General features: G+C 39.2%; 2 protein-coding genes across 8 annotated transcripts in view; one reads left to right on the plus strand and one right to left on the minus strand.

The window, feature by feature from the left end:
• The window catches only part of MAPK8 (mitogen-activated protein kinase 8), a 229284-nt gene that overhangs the window by 104330 nt on the left and 102421 nt on the right, over positions 1-22533 (plus strand). The window contains exon 3 of the mRNA XM_074544943.1: positions 5977-6134. The gene's annotated coding sequence lies outside the window, so the exon portion shown is untranslated. The remainder of the gene's footprint in view (positions 1-5976; positions 6135-22533) is intronic.
• FRMPD2 (FERM and PDZ domain containing 2) overlaps positions 13189-22533 on the minus strand; it is a 66046-nt gene continuing 56701 nt past the window's right edge. For 4 of the 7 annotated variants that reach the window (XM_074544933.1, XM_074544934.1, XM_074544929.1 and 1 more), the window contains 6 exons: positions 20499-20647; positions 18714-18804; positions 17855-18189; positions 16420-16635; positions 16087-16149; positions 13190-15274 (listed from right to left, as the gene is read on the minus strand). In XM_074544933.1, coding sequence (XP_074401034.1) covers positions 15203-15274; positions 16087-16149; positions 16420-16635; positions 17855-18189; positions 18714-18804; positions 20499-20647 — 926 coding nt within the window. In that variant the 3' untranslated portion in view covers positions 13190-15202. Of the gene's footprint in view, positions 15326-16086; positions 16150-16419; positions 16636-17854; positions 18190-18713; positions 18805-20498; positions 20648-22533 lie in introns of all 7 variants that reach the window. The other 3 variants (XM_074544930.1, XM_074544931.1, XM_074544932.1) reach the window with 2 other exon arrangements.

The raw sequence follows: 22533 nt of genomic DNA on the forward strand, positions 1-22533 counted from the left end.
AAATACTTGAAACTCTGTGGATGAGAAGTATAGGACACTGGTTCACATGTGTAGCATTATAGTTATATTCATATCAAAGATGCTGATGTTTGTGTAGTCCTCTATATCTGGACCAAAGATTAGGATCTGATCAAAGATGTGATTAGTTGGGTTTTCACAACTTGGCTAAAGCTTTGTCCATCACTCCCTAATGGACCTTAGGCATCACTGAGGGGCAGGAGGCCACTTCCTTATGTGCTGTTGCCCCTTAGTGATGTCAGGAGAGACAGTGGCCAGCATGAATGGCCATGATGAGCAGCACACCCTGCTGCCTGTCACAGTCACAGGTTAATCAGGGTACAGTAATTTGTGAGAACATTAATAAATACAAATCACTCTCTAGAGGGCTGCAATACATTATTTTCCCTCTCAACAATAACAGACCTTATTATCTTTCAGAGAGAAGCTCCTGTCAGGGCAATCAAGGATGGACACTTTTAATGAAGACAAATGATCTCCTTCAAAGGAGCGGTGAGCCTTGATTTGGCTTAATGGCTCCCTAGTACGAAGCACGGATTTAATCAGAGCTCCAGCTTCTGTCACACATGGGCCTTGGAGTCAGGTAATTGGAGGCAGGTGCTAAGTGCAATTTAAATGAAATGTCTAGTTAATAGGGACAGTTTGAAACATGCGATTTATACCCCTCCCCCAGGCCCTAGTCCTCTCAGGGACATGAAGGCAGCCAGCTGTGCTTGGGAACCAAATGACTCAATTTCTCAGCATTGCCTTTCACACTCAAAGTACTCTGCTGCTACTTCTAGCTTTGCCAGATGCCCCAGTTGGAGTGACCTTCTTTCAGACAAGATGGGCAACTGAGAGGCTGTTAGAGCTCATTATGATTTGTCTTGTGCCAGAAGAGGCAGCTGAACCAAAATCTGGACAGAGATGAGGTCTGTAAGATTCTGGCTCTTAAATATCTCAGAATCCAGTGAGAGAATAAGAAGGATCAGAGTAGTTTCCTTAGATGTGTATTGCCCCTAACCGTGGTTCTGAATGTGGCTTTCCAGACTGTATAGTGCATTTTAGATGGTCACAACTGCTTTGTTGATATTGGAGTTTGTACAACAGCCGGTGCCTCTCATATTGGAAACTGAGGAACCTTCTGGAGAACACCAAGGCTCCCTTCCTGCATGCTTAACCTGATATGTTTCCTTCCAGGAACACAATCACAGTTTGTATTTATATTAATATCTTTTTCCTCTTTGGTGGTGGTAAGACAGGAAGGAAAGCATAGCCTCTGAACTTTAGGGTGCCAGCAAAAAACTTCCTACTACTTGTGGCCTGTGTGCAGTTTCATTTGGAACTGTGTAGGAGCTGTCAGCAACACTAAGTCCTGTGCTTTAAAGAGAACTATTTTGCCTATTATTTCCTATTTTCCCCTTGAAAAACTTGGTCATGGAGTCATCTGCTTATGAAGTAAAAAATGCTTGTGGCTGAGGAAGAAAATCTGAACATACAACCTTGAACAATTGGAACACTACTGAATAAAAAAATAAACGGTTATTTTTTAAATGAATCTCCAATTTTTGAAGAAAGGCCTCTCTCATTTTCAGGCATTTGATGTCAGCAACGCTGAACCTTATAAGTGGTAAAGGAAATTATAGAAAGTTTAGTGAATATCACTAATACTTTTTTTATGCTCTAGGTTTGCAGACATGAATCAACACAAATCCTAATTATCAATTACTTAGAAGTAGGATTTAGAAGGCAAAAGCATAAGAACAATCCTATAGGTACTGCAGGATCTCCTTTGTCCCTTTTAGGCCTTTCTGCTCTCCCTTGAAACTAACAGTTAAGAGTAGTGAATTCATAACCAACCCAAGATTTTACTTCTGAGGGAGAAAGTAATTAGCCACTGGGTGTGGAAGTATTTTCCATTAGCATTTAAACCCAGACTGGAATGCAGCTAAGTCTGAAGGGGCTACATGACTGGGAGAAACCACAAATCTTCACTACAAGGAGATTTCTGTGATCAACTGCTGTGAGCCTCATTTCTTTGTTAAGGAATTACATACAGGCAAATAAGGACCCTCGATGCAACTAAGAAGTCAGATATTTCTGTGTGGGATAGCATGTGCTATTCTGCTTTGCTGTAGGGCCAGGCAACAGGTAGGGCTGCCTCTCTACAGCAGGACTAAGGTAACTAAACCTGAGCCATGTAGGTAGGTGCACTTATTTCTGACAGCATGATATGACAGTAATATTGGAAATTGATTTCTCTCTATTAATACTTTATTACATCAGGACCATTCAAGATAAGTTGACCTCTAAGGAGTTCTTTTTAATGAAGAATCAAAGTATCTCTTGGCTCAAATTGCTTATTGAAGTGCTTGGAAACAGGAATTGTTCCTGGGGGCTTCTACAGTTTCAGGAAACCAAAAAAGTTTTGGCTTTTCAGATACGTTTTGAAATTCATTGTTGCTTTTCTTTTTTCATTCTTTTCCCTTCATCTCTTTTTTTTTTTCTTAATTGGGAATAATGATGATTTATAATTAAGAGATGAGAAATAGAACAATATTGAGAAGGCAAATGGATCAAGAAAAGAGTCAGAAGTAAAATACAGACCTTTTAGATTGGAATTGGTTAGTGTTCAGCTGACCAGAGTCCTGCTACCCTTCTGCTTTATGGCTTGAATTCTTTACAATAGCATCAAAGGTGGAAAAATTCCCATCAGTTATGAAACAAATAAAAAGCAAAATGCTCAGATGGCCTTTCAAGTTCATAGCAACATTGTGGTCATGGATCTGACTGCAGCTCAGGCAGCTGCAAAAGAGCTGCCAGCTATTAGAATTACTGTGTAGCTGCACTGGGTACCAGAAGCAGTGAACGTTCACTAGCATGGGCTGCACAAAAACTGAACAAGGCTGGCTGCTGTGTGAGCAAAGGCATTGTGTCAGTTGTGATCATGTCTGCCTGTAGTGAAGGAGAAAAGCAATGCTCTGTAAATGGCAGAGGTTTGTGCTTCTAATCCCAGAGTCACATGTGCGTAAGTAGAGTACGTCATGACAATGGATGCTGATGGGAGAGAGAAAAGAAGGGTAATTTGATTCTGTACTAGATGACAATGTGTTACAATGTCTACCTTGCCTTTTAAATGTTGGTTGTTTCTGTGTACTTGTCAAAGTGTGATGTTTATGGCAGGAAGAGAAATTACTATTCTGTCAGAAAAGAAAGCATTGGAAATACAATTATATTGTTTTTAGTCATTGTCTCAACTGAGGAAAAAGTTCCCAGAAGAAGAGGTGTTTGTGGTAACTATATAGATCACTTTAGTTGATGTAGGGGAAAAAAAGTGGAGAGAAAGCCCAGGCTGGAATTTTATTTCCCCTCTCCTTCTCAGCAATAAGAATGGGGACCATAGAATCATGAAGTGGTGAGTAGTTGGTGCATGTTCCATCTGCAGTCATGAACTTTTCAAAAGATATACACAGTTCTTAGAGACAACTCACACCTTAGGTCTGAGGGTATTCCAGTTTAGATTGGAAGCTATTTTGCTGGACCAGGAGGAGAATGTAACACTGATAGCTGCAGTGGGCAGGACACAAGACTAACTAGGGTGACTTGCACAGGAATGAGATTATCTCCTGAGCTGAATCACCCTGAGACTGTTGTCAGCCTATCAGGGCACCAACAAGTGTGCCCAAACTGTGTTTATCTGCATGCTCTTGGCTGCTGTGGACTCTGTAGGGAGCAATGTCCAATCCATTCCCAGCTACAAAGGACAAACAGGCTCTGCTATTCTTATGGACAATAACTGCTTCAGTACAATGTCATTTGTGAGAGCTGGTGTAAGAAAACCAGCTGCCAAGTTTCCCTATTTGCAAGGTTGCAGAAATAAGGCCTAGGGCAGAGGTTCATTGATACTGATCAGGATTCACTTTCCCAGCTCTGGGAGCTGTTCACTGTAAGGACAAGTAATTTTGTCCCAATGTGTACTTCAGTGTCTGTAAAAGGCCCATAAATAATGCTCTCAGAAGTGGAATTATTTGAAACCCTCCGCGAAAAGTTCTATCCAAGCCCAAGCTGCCATAGTCAAGCCAGCCCCAACAATACCTCATGAAATGTGTTCCTTTCATGTTTGTTCTGGGGCCATGGGGAACAATGTCCTTTCAGGACAATAGATGTCTGCAATTCATGGTGAATTTCCTTTCCTTCTCTCATTAAAATCCATTCATTTTCAGTTCAGCCTCTTCATTCTCAAAAATACATCTTGGATATTTGTCAACTTCTATTCATCTTAGTCTGTGCATCTAATCTCTTTGAGTCTGAATATTTCCTCTGATGGCAGAGCCTTGAGAGTGCTATTCTGCCAATTGGGATGCATTGAGGGGAGCCTCTTGGCAAGCTGGCTCATTCCAGAGGAACAGGCATATTTGAGTAGTGAGACCTCAGGCATTTATACTGTGTGGGAGACCACAATGCTCAGCACTCAGTAAAACTCAGAAGAGAACCACTGCCTAAAAAATCAAAATGCTTACTGGGAAATGTTTTTCAAAATGGGCATGGAAAGCTGGCTTCAGTGCCCAGTTAGTTCAGTACTCCCTGTGCAGGCCACAAGCAGGCCACTTCACCTAAGTGGGTAGCCTGGAAGGCAGTAACACAAACTTGCTTCCTGTGCATGTTATTGTATTGCTTCCTGCTCTGACACGTGTGTCAGCCAGAGAGCAGAGCTGTGATGGTGTTATTCCCTGGTAGTATGTGAAAAGAGATTGACTCCTTTCAGATAAAACTGTTCAACAGCAGTGAAATCATGGCAGCTTTGGCCCACTGGTGATTCAGCTGTGTTTCATCCACTGACAGTAAAATCATAGCAGCTTTGGCCCACCGGTGATTCAGCAGCATTTCATCCACTGACAAGGCAAGACTGCCCTCAGCTCCTTACCCTGTTCTCTTGAAAAGGGAAAGACACTGCACTAGCACTCAAGCAAGAGGCTTCTACTGCCCTAACTCCAGACATCCTTGAGAGCTTGGTGACATCTGGTGGGAGCTGGAAGGATCGCAACCCTTTTGTGATGACTGCAAATAATAATTTATAAAAACCAATTTTAAAAACAGCCTCCCAAAAACAAGCAAAAATTATTTATATTATGCTCAGAAACACAATAGTATAAAATCTAAACATGTTATAATGATACATGCTGAATGCTATCTAGTTCAGAGATCAAAGGGCTTGAAATGCTGGTGGGACATAACAGAGCTGAAATACAAGGAATTTGCAGGAATGTAAATGCTATCTTTTTATCAGTCTGGTCAGAGTATCAGTATAAAACCCAAATTATGCAGGTCATAAATGCTCAGCATGCAGTTCTAGGCCCCCATGATATAACCAGTCTCCATCGTGTTTAAATTTGCAGAAAGCACATATAGTACCTTAGCTGGAATGTACTGTTGTGGATTTGTTCAGCATCCCACTAGTGAGCAATTAGATATATGTGTCCAGAGTTAGGATGAGGGGTGGGGTCTGGCAGTGGACACAAAACTTCAGTGAAGGGAAAGGTAGTGAAGTTAAAGCTAATTCTGATAAGGAAAGATGAAAGATATTGCATGAAGTTCAAAATAATTATCCCATTTGATCTGCATGAATATGTTTGTGAATGGATTTTCCATTTTTTTCTGCCTCTTTCAAATCCTATAAACATAAGCACTATTGCCTTTCCTCTCATTTTTGCAAGTGCACTTTTTGGATCTAGCTGTGTACAGCATTTCTGCAGCTTCCTTCACATGATGGAGCAAATAATAACCAGCAAGATTTTCTCTGAGTGTCTTAGATATTGGAACAGTATGTCCCCTGCTTTTGCAGGGAGACATTTCCTGCAAAGGCTCAAACAGAGCATTCCCTGCTTTCGCCAGAGGTTTTGTGGGGTATTTGATAAAGAGACAAAAGTCTGAATCAATTGGTTATTAATCAACCTCCTTTTCTTCTTCCTCCCTTTTTAGGATTTGTAATGGAAAAGAATGAATTTAGGAGGGAATCAGTAAAATGATGGTCGAAGTTTTCAGAAGCAATTATGAAGGCTACACCATAGATCTAGCTGCAACTGAGAATCCAGAATGTGGATGAGCATTGAAGGATGCTGAAAACTTTAAAGCTACTGGTAAGTTTAAAAAATTGCAGCCTGTTACTGCAGCTTCTTTATATTTTCATTCTTTGGCAAGAAAGAGTTAGGTTAGAGGACAAAGTAGGGATGATTTTCAGCCTATCAAGTCCAAAGCAGATGCTCTCTTAGCTGCTCAAGAGAAAATTTTTTCAATCTGAGGATTCTGCTTGTGTGCCTTGAGCTGCTCAGACCTCTGCCTCTCTTCACATGCCAGTTCATGTCTGCAGTGATGTCCTGCTGTGTAGTATCACTGCTGATAACCTTTTTTAGCAGAACCAGTTGTCCATAGACCTTCATATATGAGGCTGCTTGCCATTGTATATTGTATGAGCTCTGTCCCTATTGTTTCTGACAGCACGAGGTGACCTAATTCACTCCAGTGGGTCCATCACACACATTTCCACTGGGAGATTTCTCCCTCTGACAGGCCATTGTCAGCACCCATCCTGCCAGGACTCTGCAAGCACAGAGCTGCACACAGAGGGGCCCTTGCTGGAAGCTGGTCTGGTGAGGGGCTGCTTGCACAGGCATAATGAGCACAGGGCACAAACCTACAACTAGCTGGGTAGACCTTAGGCCTTTAACATGGTAGGCTATATGGAACCTTTGGAGTTTAGGGTTGGGCGAGACCATTATTTTAGCTTCCCTGGCCAATGCTGGAGCTGGATGCAGTTCTGCTGACAATGAGGAGTTCATGGAACTGTTATGAGACAGAGGTAAGCTGTTAAGTCCATGCACAGAAAGCCTTGTTCAACACTATCCTATACACATATCATCTTTTGGGTCAGAAAGATTCTCCTATTGAAAGATTCACCCAGACAGGACTGAAGGTAAAATCCACAGTTACAAAGTCTCTACTAGCTGTAGAAGTGTCCTTGGTTGAATATTTTTGATTCTGTTCTGTAGAAAGCAGTGTGACATACGTGCACTCACATGCAAACACATACCTTACTCTGTCTTGATATCTGATTTTAGTGTAGATTATTCTGTCATTTGGCAGAAGGTGAGGAAAAAAGGAAAAAAGAACATTACCACAAAATGTTAAAGAAGGATGGAAGGTGAATATTCTCCCAGCTAGCCCCATTTCCTGCATGATTTGTTGGCAATCTGTATCCATTATCAGCCTGCTCCCATGGCAGGTAAATGCATCCACACTAATGCAGATGCCCTTCCCAATCTTGCCAGCTTTCTCACATACTGGTGCACTTTATGTGTGCTCAGGACATGGGATGAATTTGGAGAAAGAATGTTCTACCTGTCCCAGAAATGAAGACAATAGCAATATACAGGCTTGGTGCTCTCAGTGTTATAGAAGTAACTGAGAGTTAAAAGCAGATCACCCACATCCCAATCAGTGCTCAAAGAACAGCCAGACAGGAACAGAAGTACTGGCATTTTGGAGGGAAACTGTGAAGGGAACTGAACATGTATAAAGCTACAGAGAGGACATAGCTCCTCTATGAGCATATGGACATGGGAATAATGGGCACATTATCCCCATCTGTGCTGTGTAATGATTTTGAGGCAAGTTGGGCTGAAGCTACAGGAAGCAGCAACTTTGATAACAATACTTTCCTGCCCAAGGCTGTAATCACTTCAGCTGGCTACGGGCCATTGATCAGTCAAGTCCCAACCACCTGGAGGTAGCCTAGCTGTAATTTGAATTCCTCAAGGACTTTACAAAAAACTCAGAGTTAAGATGCACAGCCATAAGCGAGGTGTGTAAACCTTTTGCCCTATTAATGGAACTAATAAGAGAGGAGAACTGTTGATAAAGGAAAATGAAAAGGATATTTTATTCATTGGATATTTTTAACATGCTAACTTGATGTTTGTGTTCCCAGTTTAATCTGTGTTCTTCTTAGAGCTCCAAGGAAGTAACTGAGTTTCATCAGATGCTTTGATAGACCTCAAAGGAGTATTATGTAAATCCCAGGAAGACTCTTGGGATAATTGAACCTTTTGGGCCACTGACCAAGTCTAGCAGAGGAGCATAACCCAGCAGCCACCCAGATTTTAGCCAGGGATCTAAGTGAATGTTGTTGAGAGAAGGAGTAGGTGGAGAAATCTCTGTGTCATTGAAAATCTTGGCAGGGGCTGGCATGGAGTGCTCTGGAAGGAAGGAGATGGATGCTTTTGCCTAGAGCAATGTTACTCTGAAGGAATGGGGTATTTGTATTTAGCTGAGAGGTGTGGTCATCCCAGGCTGCTGGCATTCCAGGCTTTGTGTGGATTCTGTCTATGGGAACAGAGATCCCATAGAGTTTTAGGTCTTTTGATCTAAAATTGCTGTCAAGCAAAAGTAATGGTGTTGAGTCCATGCTAAGTGACTCAAGTAAGTAATACTAGCAGAATTTCTAGCTGTCAAATAACACTTTGTTCTTACTCCTTTTTCAAACAATACCTGAGCAGAATCCTACTCTTTCCCTTAGTGAATTTTTCCACTTAATGATTCAGTGTAATTTCCTAATAATAGAGATAGATATATGCTACGTGTGTCCTAACTCACTCACAGAGGTGAAGGGGAGTGTGTGGTAACTGAAAAGTGCAAGCACGAAGAATATTTCATGTATTTGTATTGTCTTTTACTTGAGTACTCACTCAACTCTTCCCAAGCATTACCTGTGCCTCATGCATCTTCTTTAAGACAGCAGAGCAGTAGACAAAGAAAATGAGGCATGATACTGTTAAGGAACTTTTCTTGAAGTGAATTATAGATATGATGAGGAGAGGAACCCAGGAGTTCTGGAGGAATATGTGTAGTGCTATTCCAAGTTAAATAAACTAACTTTTTATTTCTTATATCAAGTGAAAGTCAAAATTCTTTGAGAGTAATTCAGTTGTTCCATCTTATGATTTAAAAAAGAAGTCAGAAAGCAATGTCTGTGTTCCTGTTGAAGACCCAACTACAAGTTTTGCCTGCTTTAAGTGGATAAAAAAGGGTGGAAGCAGCATAGGTTAATGAGAGACCAAGATTCAGTTCCTGCTTCTGGAACAATGGCAGCTTTCTGATCAGCATGACAGTGTCATCAGGATGGTTCCTTTGATGACATGGTGCTAAACCTGCAGTAAAATCTGGAGCAGGAAAATAAGGAGCTGGGGAGAGTTTGGGATTTTCTTACAAAGGCTCAAATTTGGATCTGTTGTTTCATCCAGCATTTCTGAAAGTGTGTGAGCTAAGTTTCTGTCTGCTGTAGGGGTGCTTTTGCATGTGTTACCATCTGTGGCAAGACTGCAGGCCAGGCATGCCTTCTCCTGATATTGTAGCCCAAGCTCCTGCTTTATCAGCACTTTTACAAATACAATAACAGCAGTTTCCTTGTGCTCATGGTGGGGATTTGCTTTGTGAATACTTGTGTTGCTATAGCTACATTTCCCTAATGTTCATTATTTCTTGTAGTGTCCTTGTCACTTATCCAAAGGTGCTGGCATTAAGCAAACTCCCAGCATGTTGTTTCTGCCTTGGGAACTATTGGTAGGTGTGCTGAATGAGCCAAGGGTACTGCAGCTGGTGCCTTGCCTGGAATAAATCTGCTTCAGCCATGAAGGAAGTGGTAATGGAAGTAGTTAGAAGCTTTTTACAGCAGTGTGATGGGAAAGGAAAGCCTACAGTCATTGGCATGTCTTTCCAAGAGTGTTGAACAGGAAGGAGAAGAAGGGATTGTCATCTCTCAAGAGAACAAATGCAGGGAGGGGAGGGAGCACAGGCAACCTCAGTTAATTGCTAGGTTGTGTAATGAGCCGGGGTGCTGGACAGCTACTGTATAGTCCCCATTGTGTCTGTCGCCTGGTTGGGGGTGTACTGCTCTCAGGCATTTTAACTGCTTTTTGGGGTTTTGTTTTTGAATGGTTTAATGAGAAAGCTAAATAGCTGTATAATTCAGAACAGGATTGCAAAAAGTTCACTGTCCCTCAGGCGTGAATGTGTAACTGGTACTGTGCAGAAAAGGCAGTGAATTCTGAATAGCCACCTACTTCATATGGGAGGACACTGAACTGTTAAGACTATGTAAAAAAGTAGAGATGATTGCTGGCAGATATTTCAGACTGACATCAAAGATATGCTCCATACTCTGCATCTTTTCTTTATCTCCTGCATTGTTTCCTCAGGCCTTGATCGGTCCTTAAGTAGTATTAAAACTGCAGCTATCAAGAGCTTGTCAATAGGCACCAAAAACTCTACCTCCTAATTTCAGTAGGCTGTTGGATGTAGCTGTTGGATGGAATCTTCTAATATCTCTAAACCAGTACTTGCATATTAAGGCCACTGCAATGATTAAGTAATTGTAATTAAGAAACGTCTGTTGTGTAAGGAGAAGCTGAGAGAGTTTGGGCTGTTGAGCATGGGGAAGAGAATGCTCAGGGGGATCTTACTAATCTGTAAAAATTCCTAAATGGGGGGGAGTAAAGAGATAAATAAGCAGAAATAGATTTCTCTTAGTGGTATCAAAAGACAGGACAGGATGCTATGGACACAAACTGAAATCCAGGAAATTTCCTTTAAGCATCAGAAAAAACCTTTTTTACACTGAGGATGGCCAAATAGCAGAACAGGTTGCCTAGAGGTGTCAAGGAATGTCCATCCTGGAGATACCCAAAACCCATATGAATAGAGTTCTGAGCTCAAGGTGACACTGCTGGGAGTTGGAGGGTTTACACTGGATGGTTCCCAGAGCTTCCTTCCAATCTCAGCTATTCTGAGTTGTGGTTCTGGGATCCAGTGTTAGTTGTTCCATGCTGTTGGGCCTGAGAAGCATGAATGAAGTATGAGGTTCTATTATTCCTGATGTGCACAAAGTAAGTGATATATTCTCATATATCAGTATGACAATACAGAATACTTCTCTAGTTTCACAAGCTTAATTCTAACCCTACAAAGCTACACCCATGCAAGATTATGTGCAAACCACTCTTCAGGGTTACACATATCTTATAAGTGCTGTGCCTTTCCATCACACACATTACTGGACATTTAAAAGATTCATCTAATAGTGGACTCTAACTCTGTCTGCTTAGCCTGCAAGGGTGAGCTCTCTTTTCTGTGTAAAGAGCTCAATTACAATAATATTTAGTCAGCTTTGCAAGCAGTAGGCAGGGAATCTTCACGTTGAGTCCAGCTTTGTGATTTAAGCTGTGAGAAGTAGCATTATCATTCACGAGTAACTGAGTGTCTTGAAGCTGGAGTTTCTGCTCCTGTGTAATTCCAATAATTAAGGCACCGAGACTATGCAAAGTACTATTTATTAATGCTAACACTTTAAAGGAAGAGAGAATAGTATAGATAAATTTACATTCCTTCAGATGTTGGGAACTCTGATTTGTGCTGCAGCAAGCAAGCATCCTGTGTGGGTGCAACACACTGTGAAGACCCTGTCTGTGGAAGGGGTGCCCCATTTTAGTCCTGTGAATGATTTTTATTTTTCCTGAGAGAATAATTCCATTCAGTATTTCTGTTATCCAATAGAAAGAATGTTCCTGTGAGAGTTTCTAGCTGCACTTGTAGGTATAGGCAAGAAGTCACAGTGGCATAATTTCAGTTAGCAATTGGAATCTGCCCGCAAGCCCCCTGTTACATTTATCTGGCTGTGTTTACTCTGCAGCTGAGGGACACGGAGTGGGTCTGTGCCCAGGGCAGGAGCGACCGGCTGCACCTGGCCCTGTCGCTGTCGCGATGTGCCCCTAGGTGGCAGCGACTGCTGCTCTTTTTCAAGACGGACCCTCTGCGGTTGCTGTATTAGTTCTGACACAAAAGGGCCTGTTGCTCAGTGAGGCCATAAACTTCAGCTGAAAAGACAGAAAAAAATTACTGGCTGGTCGCTCAGGCTATCTAAGAAATTTTAAAGGAAACATGATTATATTAGGACAAGTCAATTATTTATACCTGACAATGCTCCTGAAGACAGTAACACCCATTTTGTCAGGTGTGGGTATTTTCAGGGATCTTTTCCATTGCATATGGGGTACTAGAGTACACAGAGACATCAGCATGAAGCAGTTGTGGGTCCATGGAACTCAATGAAAATGTTAATAGAAAAATGTGGACATTTGTTTTCCCCTACACACATGATTTTGTAACCTTACAGCTATGCAGTGGTTGTTCTTGCTGTACTTGCTTTTAAATTGAGATAAAATGGTAGCTATAAAAAAGCTTAACAGCAGACTCAGTGCTGGTAAAACTTCTCCAAAATATGATTACAATTTGTGCTGTTCTGTGGACAGAGGTACTGGCTGAAAACAAATTATGACTGACAAGGTTTTGTACTACAGTATGAATCTGAGGACTAGCATATGTTTACTTCTTTGGTGTGCTTGTTATGGCAGGCAATATCTTCAATAAACGTACTCTTTTTGTTCACATTTGCACTTGCACTGCAGTTTGTCCTGATGGGCAACCAGGTGTTAGAGCACAAAGGGTGATCTCAATACCACTTCTCTGAAGTAAGAAGGGTGACCATTGGCACAGACTGAGGTTCTGTGCCATAACACATCTGCATATTACAGTGTGTGTAAATTCCAGTCAGAGCACTTCATGTGCTAAATAATATCTCATCAGAAATCATCCAGAGCAGTATGACCCTCTTTTCTAACTGAGGAAAGATAGCTTTGTGTGTAGGCAAAGAATGAGAGATTTTATCATCTGTGTTTAGTTCCTAAGTTTTACAAAACTCTGTAAACCTTGGACAAATCACCAACCACTGCCTCACTTGCCTATGAATGAAATGAGACAGTAGATTTTCCTTTCTTTTCAGTGTATCCTGGCTTGTCAAGTAGTGTGAGCTCTGTAAAGACGGGTTATCTTTTGTTCGAAATGAGTTCACATCAGTGAGCCTGGATCTCCAGGGAGTTGTGCATGAATAAAGAACACAGAGGTGGGACACTCAGTTGTGCTGTGTGTGGGGGGAAATGCTTATCAGCTGCTGGATCATCATCACAAAATCTGCCTTTGGAGGAAGTTTACAGAGAAGTCCTCATGAATAAAACATTTTCCCTAGAGCTCGACTTGGTTAATAGTTAGGTATTGCAGCTGCTTTTTTTATAAAAAGAAATTGAAATTAAGCAGATTGTTTTAATAAATCTTTTTAATATCTCTGTAAAACAGGAAAAACTTATGTCAAACAGCAAGCACATCTGTCAAACAGCTGCAAAGATGATGTACAAATAATGACCTTTGAGGATTGTCTTCTTAGTCCAGAATACTTGTTCTAAGCCACAGAAAAAAAAAACACCTTTGCATAAAATACAGGAATATTTTTACTAGGAAGCTTATTAAATTATTGCGGTACAAAAGGTGGATTGTGTATTCATTACAGTGTAATGCATTGATTGCCTAGTACATGTGAAGCAATTAAAGGCCAAATACCAAATTAAGGTAAAAAAGTTATGAGAAAAAAATTGGCTGTTGATATTTGACAAAATTGTGTGAACAGACCTTTGTATGCAACATAGAGATAATAAATGCAGAATACATGGAGAGTAATGCTTCAAGGAAGGAACAAATTCAATGAATTTAAGACAAAACATTGAGTTCTTTATATATTTATATAAATATAAATCTGGGGTTATTCCTGAATTTATTTAGCATTGCTCTGGAACTTTATTAATAAAGTTTGAAATTGGCATCTGGCTCACATAACTGCATTTCTATATTGGAGACTGTCTTCAGACTATTGGAGAGCAGAAAGAAAAAATGGGCCTTGTCCTTAATTATAATTGTATTACAGTGGCTTTTCCTAAAAGCCATACTTTAAATTTTTATTTAATACCCCATTCTTTCTGAATTATAAACCTCTAATTCGTAATAGGTAATAAAATAAATAGTTATTTTATTTTCTTTCTTCAACTGCTGTTTTATACCCGATACCTCCTAATCTTTTCTCTTTTGCAGAAACCAAGTTTTAAAAATATATACAATTTAGTTAGATATTTTCAGTTTCCTATGTTTACAAGAAATGCATATCTAATAATAGGCATTCCTTGTAAATATATCTAATAATGCATATCTTCTAATGCATATCTAATCACTTCCATATGTCACTTTCTAGATAAGGACTTAGAAGTACAACAAATGGAAAAAAAATACAATCTTACACCTTGAACAGCAGATTTCTGTTCAAATCCACCCACACGAACAGAAACACTTTTTACAAGAAAAATAAACTGTACAGAGAGTTCTTTAATTTAAAGATCTGATTCAGCCCCAACTGAAACCAGCAGGACATCCCATATTTCAGATCCTTGGTAAGAATGAGACAATAGTTAATCAATATAAAGGATTAGGGAAAGATGAAATGTTTGTGTGTACCACAACGCACACACAGTTTTTTCACTGGGCTTAGTATTGCATTTCTTTTTCTATGGATGAGGAATGAAAATATTGGTGCTATCTACATCTGTTCATATTGCTATGAAAAAATTAATATTCCATCCAATTATTAGAATGCTCTTCCTTTGAAGAGGACCAGGGTTTAAAGGCATCCTACTTTTTATGTCAATTTCTTGATTTAAGATGTCTGGTGATAGTGGTATAAACTCATGGGCAGGAAATGGGTCTAGATTGTTCAAGCAACCAAAGGTCACCAAACCGAGTCCTTCCATGCAAAAGTATAACTGGCGGAGTAAACACTGATCTGCAGTCCAGAAGCAAACAGTGCATAACAATAGATGAGGGACAACTAATCTTACCCTAACAACAATAGAATCTTAGATCTTTATAGTTGCCCTCTGGAAACTAAAGCTAATTCCAAAGGCTGCTACATCCTTGCTACAGTCCCAACACATATTCCTAACGATGAATATGTTATTACACAGAATGCAAAAATTGTCCATAGCAGTTTGACACAGCAGTGTTGCAGTGCTGGCTGGCTGTTTCTGCATACTTTGAGCCAAGAAATAAATGACTTGCACAGGACACGTTAAGCAAGATTTTTAAATTACTTTGTAATCTAAAAAAGCATATATTATAACACTTGTCTGTGCTGGCATGATATCTCTTTAAAGTAGTTGCAGAGCAGTCCCTGGAGTCCAGTGGAATAGCAACAGGAAGAGTCATACTATAGGAATCATACTCAGTAGGAATCCATGGCTCGCAGGATCTGAAGGACTTCCAGCACAACTTCATAACAGAATAAATACTCATCCTGTGTGTGGAGACACCAGTGTGAAACACCTGCTTACATTCAACATAAATTCTAGACAAAGAAGGATGGACTAGCTGAAGTTATATGTTTAAATGTTATATAATATCACATCTATATCATATGGATACAAAACGTACATATTTCAGAGAATCCTTATTCATTTTGTTCCATCACTAGTAAAAGTACAGGGACTCTGTAGTTTAAGCATGTACTCAACTCTCATTAAGGATAGTGAAGGTTATATATTTGCTTAATTTTAGTCTCATGCTCAGTCATTATCCTGAAGAAAAATCTATCAAAGCATGTGCTAAAATATTTGCCTATAGGAAGAACTTGAGTCTTCTCTTGTTTTTATTCCCACCGGGTGTTTTCTCTAAGGTGAGTTAGCAGCATATTTTGGTTTTTTTGAGTGAAAATGTTTTCAGGAGTGGGTTTAGCTCAGGATAGAAGAGTTTACTTGGTGATGATAACTCATCAATAGCAAGAATTCAACTAAAGGGTATAATTTTGCAGGGTAGGGTTTATAGTAAATCCCTGTTTCTGTGATACTTCCTTTTCTTCTTGTTTTAGAAAAAGAAAGGGGGTGTGTTGTATTTGTCTTGTATTGCTGTTTTACTTTTATTTCACTTATTGAGTAATACACAGACTTTCATATTTAAAACTGGACATCCCTTGCCTAGAGGGCTGTTATTTTCCTCAATGAGAGCACTAAAATGATAGTTTAAGCCCCAGCTTTATCATAGCATATGGAGCTGTACCACGGATTGAGGCTTTTTAAAAAACAATGATCTAGTTGCATATTTACAACTTACCTTAGTTTGGATCATGCCAAAACGCTGATCTCGCAAATCTCTCACTATCTGCTTGATGTTGAACTGTCAGAAGAGAATTGTTTTTACTTTGGTTGATGTGCAAATTAGAAAGAAAAATTTAAGCATATTCAGATAGGGAGGCTGTGACAGCTCTTTTAGAAACAGTATATTTGTAGTTACTATCTTTGTGGTTTAAAACAATGAAAGCTGGGTTTATTCTGTTTTGTTAGGGTGAATTCTTAGAGGATTTATTCTGTTCTAAGATGTTCCCACCATGCCGTTGACATCCCTACCAAATTTGTAATACTTAACAATGACCTGTTTGATACTTACACATAAATCTTTTTCTATATGGCTGAGAAGAATTTCAACACACAGCAAAACTCCACTTCTTCCAATGCCAGTGCTGCAGTGAGCAATAATAGGTCCTCTCCTGTGAGCTTTTCTCATGTAACAAATAAATTTTACAAGCTGCTCGGCCAGTTTGGAAGTATTGTGGTCTGGCCAAGTGGTAAATTGCAAATGACTTATAATGCGCTTTTCTTCTGTCTGGAAAAGAGAGACAAGAAAGGATAAGAATTATCAGTCCCAAAACCAATTTTCAAGGAATTCCACTAAAATTTTCCTACAGCCTCATTCCTAAAATTGTTTTTTTACTCTTCAGTTCTTTAGCTTTTCATACTTGACTCTATTAATGTTTCTTTAGATTTCAAGAAACGCACTCAGGAACACAGGCCTAGGAAATTTACTTCACATGACTTTGATGAGATGCTTAAGTTATTCAGTTGCCTTGAAAGAATGTAGTTATGTCATTTATTGGTAATATTAACTAAATTTTCCTGGGTCAAAGCTTCTTGTTGCCAGTTCACAAAACCATGTTAAAATCTGAATGCTAACTACCTGGATTTTTACTATCAGATGAATTTGAATGTAAATCTGGATTTCTGCTGAAGTAGACCTGTGGCTTTCTGTAGTTGCTACTGATTTAGTACAAACATAGCAAACTTAGCATGTTCATTGAAACAATCACATGTGGTGTTCTATATTGCCATTTTAAGAGTCTTTCAGGAAGACTCCTATCAAATGCTTTACAATGCTTCACACTCAGTGACATAAGGTGCATTTCCTCAAATGTTATCTTGATGGAAAAGGCACCAAGTTTAGTCTGGCACAGATATTTTAATTATGCCACTAGATAATATGTCCTGCAGAAATTTTTGCAAAGCTTTGCTTAATATTGAGGCAAGAATGATGGACTTATACCTGCCCTGTTTTCTGTGTTCTTCCACCTGGATTCTGTATTTGTTAAGTTTCTAACAAATTGCTGCTAGATTTGTAGTTTCATGTGTGTTTGTGTATTTTCATGAACAAAAATGTATCATTTGTCCTAAATTCTAGGATGAAAGCCACCTTCTCCCCCTTTCCATTCAACCACCATTACAAATATGAATCCACTGTGGTGGGGATCTGATTTGATGAGAACAGTAAACAATTCTGCAAAACACTGAACACACCAGTTCTGTGACTATTAGAGGTCTCATTTTTGGAAGTCCTTGTCCAAACATATGCAATATTATATCCATTGCTTATGCAATGAGCAAGAAGAAAGCACCTCATTAATCCTGATTTCATGCCTGTTATTCAGATTTTTACATCCCCCAAAAATACTGGGCACATATTATAGAAGAAGCAGACAATACTACTTGTATCTGCTCACATAAACTATGTTATCAGTTTCATCATATATGAAAGTATTAAATCAACTTACCTGCTTGCTGATAATTTCTATTTTTCTAATTATGAAGTATTCCAGAGGCTGGTAATTGTGTAGCCTGAGATAGAAATTAGCCAGTTCTTTAGAGTTATAGGGAGATTCAGGCCAGTATCGATGGCATTTGACTTGCCCTAGCTCCACTTCTTTTGTCATCATGGCAATCACATCTGATTCACTCTCCCAGACCATTTGCCAGAAATCAGCCATAGTGGATGGAAGAGGCCCTTGGGTTATAATATAAAAGTGTTCCTCTTCTCCAACATTCATTCTAATGTAACTTGCATTAATGTAGCCATTCTTTTCTCCCAGAGGAACTCGTGTCTTATCATCTGTACAGAAACAGAAAGATGTTATTTCAGTTGTGGAACTGAAACAGAGTTCTACCATCTCCAGAACTCAGGAAAGAAGAGACCTCAGTCTCTCCAGAAAAGTATCCCTCTGGATTTTAGAACACATTTGACTAGTAGCACTAATATTAACCATTGCAAGTAGGAATTCCCACAGATAAATTCTATGGTTCATTGCAGCTTTATTTCTCTTGAGGTACTTGTGTAACACTGTGAAAAGCCTTCTAATTACTATAGAATTGTTTTCCAGTGTTCCAACATAGTGTACCCAGTGCTGCTTCTCATGTATTGCATAGGAATGTTGTCACTGGATATTGGTGTTATAAAGGAGAAGAACCTCTAAGAATATATATACTGCATCACTGAAGATAGAGATGCTACACATTTTTGCATGTGTTGTCCTGTTGCTGCAGTTTAGGAAGACATCAAGGGTCCAGATTTTTTTTTTGTGTTCCTCTGATGACTTTGTTCACCAAATGTATGTTCTCATTTCTGTGCATACTTACATGGAAGGATATCTCGGTATCTGTTTTTATTCTGGTTTTCTGGTGCTTTGCCAGTTCTGCAGTCATCTATTGGCTTCACATGTTCTAAAGCCTAGATCAAAAAGAAATAGTCAATCTATGTTCCCGTCCTCAACAGACAGCTTTTACAGTGTCAGTGTCAACAAATTTTACTGCTGTATATAACCCAAGGCTGGCAAGTAGACTTCTTACAGAAGAGAATCAGTACATCATTCTCTAAACTTCTAGGCAAAAAATTCAATTTGCTTTGTATTTTCTCTTCCCTGCACAATATTTCTGCATTTTCAAGTGATATTTCCAACCCTCATCCTCAGACCCCATCGTTACAAGTCCCTTTTGTATATTGCTGTATTATAGATGTTTGGAATACTGTGTTGGCCAAATGTCAGCATTTATGATTGATAACACAAGCAGTAACTATTGCACTATGAACAGTGCAAAAATGACTGAATACTTTTCAGTGATGGAGTAAGTGATAAGTATAGAGAACAGCACCAATGATATTAAGTGCAAATCATACAGTCATGAAGAACTTCACAGCAAATTTAGAGGAATTGAATGCAGAGTAGTCAGAAGCAGGAATGTGCAAGTTCATTTCATTAAATTTTTGTGTTACCTCGATGTTTTTGTTATTCTTCTACCTATTTTCTGTGCATTGCACAATGCTCAATCATCACATTCTGCCACTATACATTTATAAGAACTGAAATACATATGACAGTTCTTGAACACTTGCATCAGTTCCTACGGCTTTTACTCAGATAAAATATCCACTGCCTTTGGTAACCAGCACTTTACTTATTAGATCTTTATGTTTTCTGTGCAGATGTGTGACTGAGCTCATAGTAAGCTACACCTACATCAGTAATGGAATGTAATGAATGAAAATTAATACATGCCCTTGAGCCTTTAGGGAATGCCAGCAAATCCTATACACTTCAGCCTGTGGGATTTTGTACCCAGAAAGTCAGAGATATAAAGGCAAGTGAAAGAAACTGATAACATTGCAATTACTATGGAAAAGTGGCAGCAATCCATTGCACTGGTAATGAGCATGTCCTTTAAAGGAAAATATCTTGAAGAATAATGAAATAATCTGTTCTTTGGGAATTTGATGATAACTTCATATTCTGTTTATGTTCTGAAACAAGAGATTTTACAAGCCTTCCTAATTTTACTTTTTTTTCATTATTTATATGCAATCAGATATAATTATGTGTTTTCGTTATCTGTGGAGGTACATTACTTTTTCTTTGTAATTTCATTACAAAGTTCCTGATCATAACAGCATCTTGTGGCAATGAGTTACATGGATAAGTGGGGTGTTCCTTTGAGTGGAACATTTTCCTTTCAACTGTTTCTACTTTAGTGAATCCTTAGCAGCATGGATTTCTTGCTTAGGTGCAGCCCCTAGGATAGTTCTTAGGTAGATGTTCAGCAGAGCTGAGGGGGTAAGAAGAAGTCAGTCTAGGAAAAAGTAATTCCTAATCTACATTTTGAATGTTACATTTTTTATTTTCCTTCTACATGGGCAGTGTCTTTGAACAGGGAACATAGTAAGAATGATAGACGTGGAAAGAGATATGCAAATACTGTACTACCACCCAAACAGCAGAGCAGAAACCCCATTTTGGCAGGAATAATTGTCAGAGGAAAAGGATGCAGTAAAGATATACAAAGTGAACTCCCATACAGTATGCATTGTATGGAAAGCCACTTTCTTAGCTTTGCTGAACTTTTAACTCTTAAGAAGTGATCAAAGTTTACCATAAACTCCTTTAGCACCTCTTGATTCTCAATCTGCAGCTGAAGTCCTTGAATAAGACCTGTTATGCCAGTCCTTGGATCTACTCCACTCTGTGATGGTTTCAAGTTAATTAACTGAGTCAGTTCATCTCCAGAAGCAAAGGTTCTGTCTATGTATCAACAAAAAAAAAAAAAAAAAGCAAACAAAAACTCAAAAGAAATAACAAAAAAGCAAGAAGTTTTAATTATTATTGTTCATAGTGCAGAATCTTGGCTTTGAAAACTAGGGAGCTGCAGTGTGTATATATATTTTGCTGCTTATATTGTGGAAGTGAAATATGAGAAAATGGAAGAAAATATTTTCAACTTACTTATGTTCACAGCAGAAAGAAGAAGAAGTCAACATCATGGATACAACTAGCACCACATTTCATGTTATTTGGAAGCAGATCCAACTATTGCAAGTTATTTCCTCACACAGTTTCTAAATACAGTCTGTTCTAAATAAACTGTTCTTGCAGAATTGGAGACTTTAATGCTAGTTTATACTGGTATAGGAGACTGGCCACATCTTTACAGAGAATCATCTTTGCATTTCCAACATTTCCATACCAATTAGTATTGGCCCACTCCACTTCTAGGAATAATCACGGCAAATTCTTCCTTCCTAAAGTAAGCAAATACATTTTTCTTCTCATCTTAACTCATACTGCCCTTCAAGAGCAATACATGAACTGTCTTTGATGCACCAAAGTCACGATTCAGTTTTACTACTTAGCTCATCCTGAAATGTGTGTTCTGGTCCAGTACTTGACAGATTAGGAAAATGGATAAACATTGCATCTGAAAAAATATCACTACTCTACTGGAGTGATAGAAAAACTTTTGTTCCCATTTGAGTAAAAACAGTAGCTTGTTATGTAAAAAATAATGGTTTGAGGTAGAGGAATTATGGAATTTGGGATTTTTAGTCATAGGCTGCTGTTTGCAAAGGATAACATACCAGCTGTCTCAAAGAAAAGCTGATGATGTGTCCCAGGGGTTTGTTGCAGGATGAAGACAAGAAGCATTGCTCTGCTCTCCTCCTATATTGTATCATCACTACTCTTAATTAATTTCTGTTCCAATAGAGTTGTGCTTGCTGTGTTTATGTCTGGGCTACAACTTGCCCCCACTTTGCCTGAGCTTTTAAGACATTTTCTGCCTGTATTCCAGTCTCTAACCCTCAAAGAGGCTCCTATTATCAAGCTGAGGGTGGCAGTGAAGACAGATCCCCACTCCAGACAGAGCACATTATTTCCCACACACCTCTCCTTACAGATCAAGGGGAATTAAAAAATCCCAAACTCTGAGCAGGTAGTAGATGATAGATTGTTTATAATGTTCTGTTTGTTGGCCAGCAAGGCTTGTTAGTGTGAGGGAGTTACCTATGTTTTACTTCTAATAAGAGCCATCAGCAACTCATTGCTTCCACTGGGTGAGAAGAAGCAAGGACAGAGAGAGCAATCTGTATTTCACAGAATCTGTGAGATACTGCAGCATCTTCAGTATCATTCCTTTCACAAATTATTCTCATTTGGAGTAGAAGGAGCTTAATTTTCATAAAGGAACAATTAGGCAGATTCTTTCTGTAAACTCTTCTGGGTGTCAGAGGGGCTTTGGCACCTGAGCTGTGAAAGTGCTTCAGTACCTGCTTAAGCACATCAGTTCTAGAGATTTTAATGAAATTGTCATGAGGGGTGAAATTCAGTGATTCTGAGTAAGAGGTCTTGAGAGACAATTTGACCCTTTGTTCTGCATTTTAAGTGTTTATTTACTTATTTTGGGAAGTTGTATGGGAACAGTCAGGGAGAGAGGAGAGACCTCGTGTCTCCTTTAAGAGTTACAAAAGTTTGGATGGCCTATCTGTGCATCAGTAGTAAAAATTGTGTCCTGAGTGCTCTGATCTTTTAGACTGAAAGAGCAAATCCTTAGCTTGTGTACAAGGGACTAGTGTTGTTCTCAGTGTACATGTATGGAGATGCTGGGCTATACTGTTGAAGAAACAAGAGAAGTT

Source organism: Zonotrichia albicollis, chromosome 7 (assembly GCF_047830755.1).
Source record: "Zonotrichia albicollis isolate bZonAlb1 chromosome 7, bZonAlb1.hap1, whole genome shotgun sequence".
NCBI classification, from domain to species: domain Eukaryota; kingdom Metazoa; phylum Chordata; class Aves; order Passeriformes; family Passerellidae; genus Zonotrichia; species Zonotrichia albicollis.